General features: G+C 30.9%; 1 protein-coding gene across 1 annotated transcript; it reads right to left on the bottom strand.

Moving 5' to 3' along the window:
- Positions 1-1,111: 1,111 nt before the first annotated feature.
- LOC111302026 (alkane hydroxylase MAH1-like) lies at positions 1,112-2,140 on the bottom strand. The gene has a single exon (XM_089757811.1). It carries the CDS (start codon positions 2,138-2,140, stop codon positions 1,112-1,114), a length of 1,029 nt encoding a protein of 342 aa, XP_089613937.1.
- Between the last annotated feature and the right edge of the window lie 2,788 nt (positions 2,141-4,928).

Here is a 4,928-nt window from a genome sequence, read left to right as displayed (position 1 = left end):
ATTATAGTTATTTTAACCAATTTTTGTATGAGGGCATTTTTGTAATTATGATAGAAGGATATTATTGCAATTTTGGTCAATCATGGTAGTAGGGATATTTTGTAATTATAAGAGGGATACTTTAGTAATTTTAGCTAATTATAAGATAAGAGATGTTTTTGTAATTATGATATAAGGGTATCATAATAATTTGTTATGTATAGAAGGAGTAATTTCATATTTGAAGACATAAAAGGCATTATAGTGATTTGATATTTATAAAAGGGGTATTTTTGTCATTTAGGAAAGGAAAGGCATTATAGTAGTTTATCATTTAAAAGAGGAGTATTTTTGTAATTTGAGCCAATTATAAGATGTGGGCATTTTCATAATTATGACATAAAGGTATCATAGTAATTTGTTATTTATAAGAGAGGTATCATAGTAATTTGTCATTTATAAGAGAGGTATTTTTGTCATTTAAGACATAATGTGTACTATAGTGAGTTGATATTTACAAAAGGGGTATTTTTGTTATTTAAAAAAAAAGGGCATTATAGCCATTTATCATTTAAAAGAAGGGTATTTTTGTCATTTAATATAAGAGGGGCGTTGTTGTCTTTTTGGACTATTGTCAAGCAATTGTAAAAGATTAGAAAGGCAAAATGGACTTTTCTTGGGAGACTACTATTTATTTATTGTATAGATTTGTAATTTTAAAACATTTTACGCATTGATTCAAGCACTAGTAATGTAAACGAAAAAGCCACAATTTTGAGTGAATATTGCTCAAGCCCATGATCTCTTTTTAACTTTAAACCATTAGATCACGATTCATGTGAAGATTGTCGCTTGGTTTAGGGCTGATAATTTGGTGATTTTCAACTACTTGAACGTCGTAGTTGTGAAGGCTGATACAGTGGCCTTCGTCAACGTAAAAGCCATATCTTTCCCTGGACAAATTCTTGGCTCCGAGAGGAATGCAAAGAACTTGTGCGGTGGTTCATGTTTAATTCCTACATCATCGGTAATCCACCTCTCTGGCTTGAATTCATGGCAATACTCTCTCCAGAATGATGTCATCCTCCCCAGGGCATATATGGAGATCGCAATTACCGTTCTTTGATTCACCTTACGCCCACTCGGGAAGGGTGTCGTTTTGAAGAGGAGTCTTTAACTGGAAAGGAACCCGTGGGTACAGTCTTAATGTTTCACACAAAGCTGCAAGGAGATAAACCATTTTATTCAACTCTTTAGCAACGAGTTGTAGCCATTTCCTTTCTCCATTTTCAGGACAATATTGTTTTATTTCTTCTCTAATTTTCTTTCCAACAACCGGATGCTTTGACTGAAGCCAGAAGAACCAATTAAGAACTGTGCTTGAATTGTTGTAAGCAGCGAACATCAGGGTTAAAACGTTACCTCTGATAATGTTATAAGATCCAGATAATGGTCCAGCGAGTTTATCTCTGTTCGAAAGAAGTTCCAATGCATTGAAATCCATGTCTTCCTTGCTCAATCCATTCAGTTCTTTTTGCTTTACTGATATATATTCTGCAACCCGATCATCTAGAGTAATCGAAGCATCACTTGACCGCTTCTCTTTTCCAACACCTAGCCATTTTTCTAGCTTCCAAACACTTTGTGGCAAAAAAAAAAAAAATCGAAAAACTATAGCTTCACAGGCATCAGCTATGGCCTTGGAAAATAGCTTGTCTTGGGATCCGGTGGGGATGGAGTCCGGATCACACCCTCTAATCATTCTACAAGATATGTAAATGAAATGCCCTCCAAGCAAATCCTGCAAGGCCACTGGTACCTCTTGTTTGGAGGCATGCTCGAGAAAATGGATCAATTGTTTCTGCATACCATCTTCAAAAATCTTTGGTATGAGTTCGTGGAACCTGTGATAAGTTAAAAGCCCTTTACCAAATGGTCTATTATAATTCCATTCCTCGAAATCAGCATTGAGAAACGAATCTCGAAAGACTTGAAATCTCTGCAACCTACCCACCGCTTTGGGATATTTAGAGAAGCTTGCGCGTATCGTGATGAACATCAGCTGGATTGCTTGCGAGTAGCATGTCGAATCCGCCAAACAAGTGGTTTTTGAGTAGAAATGTGCCGCTGCCGCTTTCAAGAATTTCCACACCCTTGTCATTAAACCAGTGTAAGTTGGGACTTAAACTCCGGTAATTAACATTCTAAAGGCCAATTGAATGGAAGGCTGCTATTTCTTCTGCAATATGGCGAAGGAAAGTAATGAGTAGAACTATGATGATCATGAAACCAATATGAGTAATAAGTATCCCCATCAAGATTTTTTTCTCTTCCTTTTTTAATTCCCATCATAAAAGTACATGTATAGATTCGTTTACTCCATTATAAGTTATATATATATATATATATTATTTTTGACTCGGAAAAAATATTATTTTAATTTAAATTAATTATAAATTTAATTTTGATCTAAAAATAAAAAATTTAAAACTTACATTGAAGTTTTTTATGTTAATATAAAGTACCAATTAAACTTAATTTAGTACTGCACATTTACTATATAAATTATAATTAAATTCGTTTGATACTTAAATTTAAAAATTTATAATTATATACTTGAATTTTGCTCTCTTCCTAAAAGTTTCCACACCAAATTCAATTCCGACTTTAGTCAAATAAGTTATATGTGATGTTTTCTATTACAACACTTAGAGATGTTTTTATTGCTTATATTTAGACACATTATTTATTTGACTAATAGTATTAATTTCTTATGCAAAATGTATGAATCAAAGAAAAGTTCAAAATTTTAACACAAATTTTAGATTTAAATATTAAATCAAGAGTTTTAATTATAATTCGAAAATAAACTGCTTAATTCATCTTTAAATTTATGGTTGTATTGCCTAAATTCGTTTGGAGTCTTTTATTATTATTATGATTATTTGGCTAAAAGTTTAATTTGGGATTAAATATCTGGGTGGTTGCTCAATTAAGATTAAACATTTTAATTTATACAAATAAAAATTAAACGCTATCGACTTATAACAATATATGACTTTTTTTAAGAAAAAAATTACTATGAATGAAACAGGTCATTAAGTTAAAAAATCATTATATATAAAAATGACGTGGAATGACAAATGGAAAGTCTTTTGCCTTTTTTTTTATTTCATTTCTCTTTTTCTTTATTCTTTCTATTAGAAACTAAGAGAACTTAGGGTTTCCAAACTGAAAGTCTGCAAATATACAGAATCGATTATTTAGCAAAAATCCAATTGAAGCCTCTACATTGCTATTTAAGGCTATTTTAATACATTTTTTGCTTGTCTGGTCATTTTTTGTTTTGGGTTCTTCACTACTCAATCTAGGCAAGAGTTGCAAAATAGCCTTTTGAAATTTAGCTTGATCAAGAAGAGGTTTACTACTAGCTTTTAATTTGTTATTGTTTCTCCTTCTAAATGATCTAGATGGGGTCTGATTGGGTAAAAATAAAAGAAAGAAATGCAACAAAATTGATGTGAAATTTTAATGGAAGAGACTATAAATAATGGGTCAATCTGGGTAAAGCCAAAAGAACTTTGTTTAGGCTTAGTCATTGATAAAGGGATTAAAATAAGAAGAAAAACCATACTGATAAGAGAAATGGTGAAATGGGTTTATAGAGATAAAAGTCTTTGTTTTATGGTAAAAATTCTTGAAGTAATTTTTATGAAGAGCAATCATATTACTATTTATTAAAAGAAAATGTAGCATGTTTGATTGCTAGAAATATACAAAGGAACAGGACAAGTTGTTCTTCTTTCGTTTGTCAAGAAATCAAAATGAGAAGAGAGATAAAGAGAATGGTATTGTGAATCTAACCTCAAAACATGTTGGAGCAAAGACAAAGATTCAAAACTTACAACACCGACTAATGAATAGCTCTTTTTTTACTCCCACCTTCCCTCATATTTTTGCTTTTTTCCAATTTGGAAACTTATAGTAACCACACCATGTATAGGAACAACCATAATCACAGCAACAAATTAATCCATTACATCAATGATAACAGATATAACAATTTGTTCAATAGTATGAGGTTCCAAGGCCTATTGGTATCCTTCCTTCAAGAAACCTGCAATCTTAAGCACAAGATCAAGAGAGAGGTAAATGATTGGGCCTTTTTTTTTTTTGGTTCTTTTTTTTTGTTCAAAAGATTAAAGTTCAAAAGATTGAAGCTTTACAGCTTTTTCTTGCTAAAAAATGTTTCATTTTTCTCATTTTGCAAGAATAAGAAGAAATTCAAATCAGTATTAAAGTGTTAGATCAACTGGCTTTTAATCTTTTTACGCTTTGTTACTACGCATGTCTTTCACAACAAAATTTCTATTTAAAAAAATCTTATATTGTTACAAGTCAATAACGTTTTATCCATATTTATATAAATTGAAATGTTTAGTCCTGAATTGAGCAACCATCCAAGCGTTTAATTTCAAATTGAGCATTTAGCTTCTTTTTTTCTTTATCTTAATTAGTGAGGCACCAAAAGGAAAGTGGCACTAAGGTTCTTATTAGTGCAATAGTACCTTGCTTTTGTCTAACATCGAACGAGTACTTAATTGCAAACATTTTCAATAAATTAATTAATTTTGTTTTAAGCAAAAAAAAAAAAAACAAAGTGGTGAGTATACAAAAGCATTTTACTTATAAATTTTTTATTGTAATGTTATTGTTTGTGTTGTGCTATTCGCGAGGGGTAAAACTTTAAAAGCATAAGAAAAAAAAAATAGTCCATTACATCAATGATAACATATATAACAATTTGTTCAATAGTATGAGGTTTCAAGGCCTATTGGTATCCTTCCTTCAAGAAACCTGCAACCTTAAGCACAAGATCAAGAGAGAGGTAAATGATTGGGCCTTTTTTTTTGTTCTTTTTTTTTTGTTAAAAAGATTAAAGTTCAAAA

This window comes from Durio zibethinus, chromosome 3 (assembly GCF_047325235.1).
Source record: "Durio zibethinus cultivar Kanyao isolate XHJ-2024 chromosome 3, ASM4732523v1, whole genome shotgun sequence".
Classification (NCBI taxonomy): domain Eukaryota; kingdom Viridiplantae; phylum Streptophyta; class Magnoliopsida; order Malvales; family Malvaceae; genus Durio; species Durio zibethinus.
Note: the sequence above shows the minus strand (reverse complement) of the source record. Positions and strands in the feature narration are given on the sequence as shown.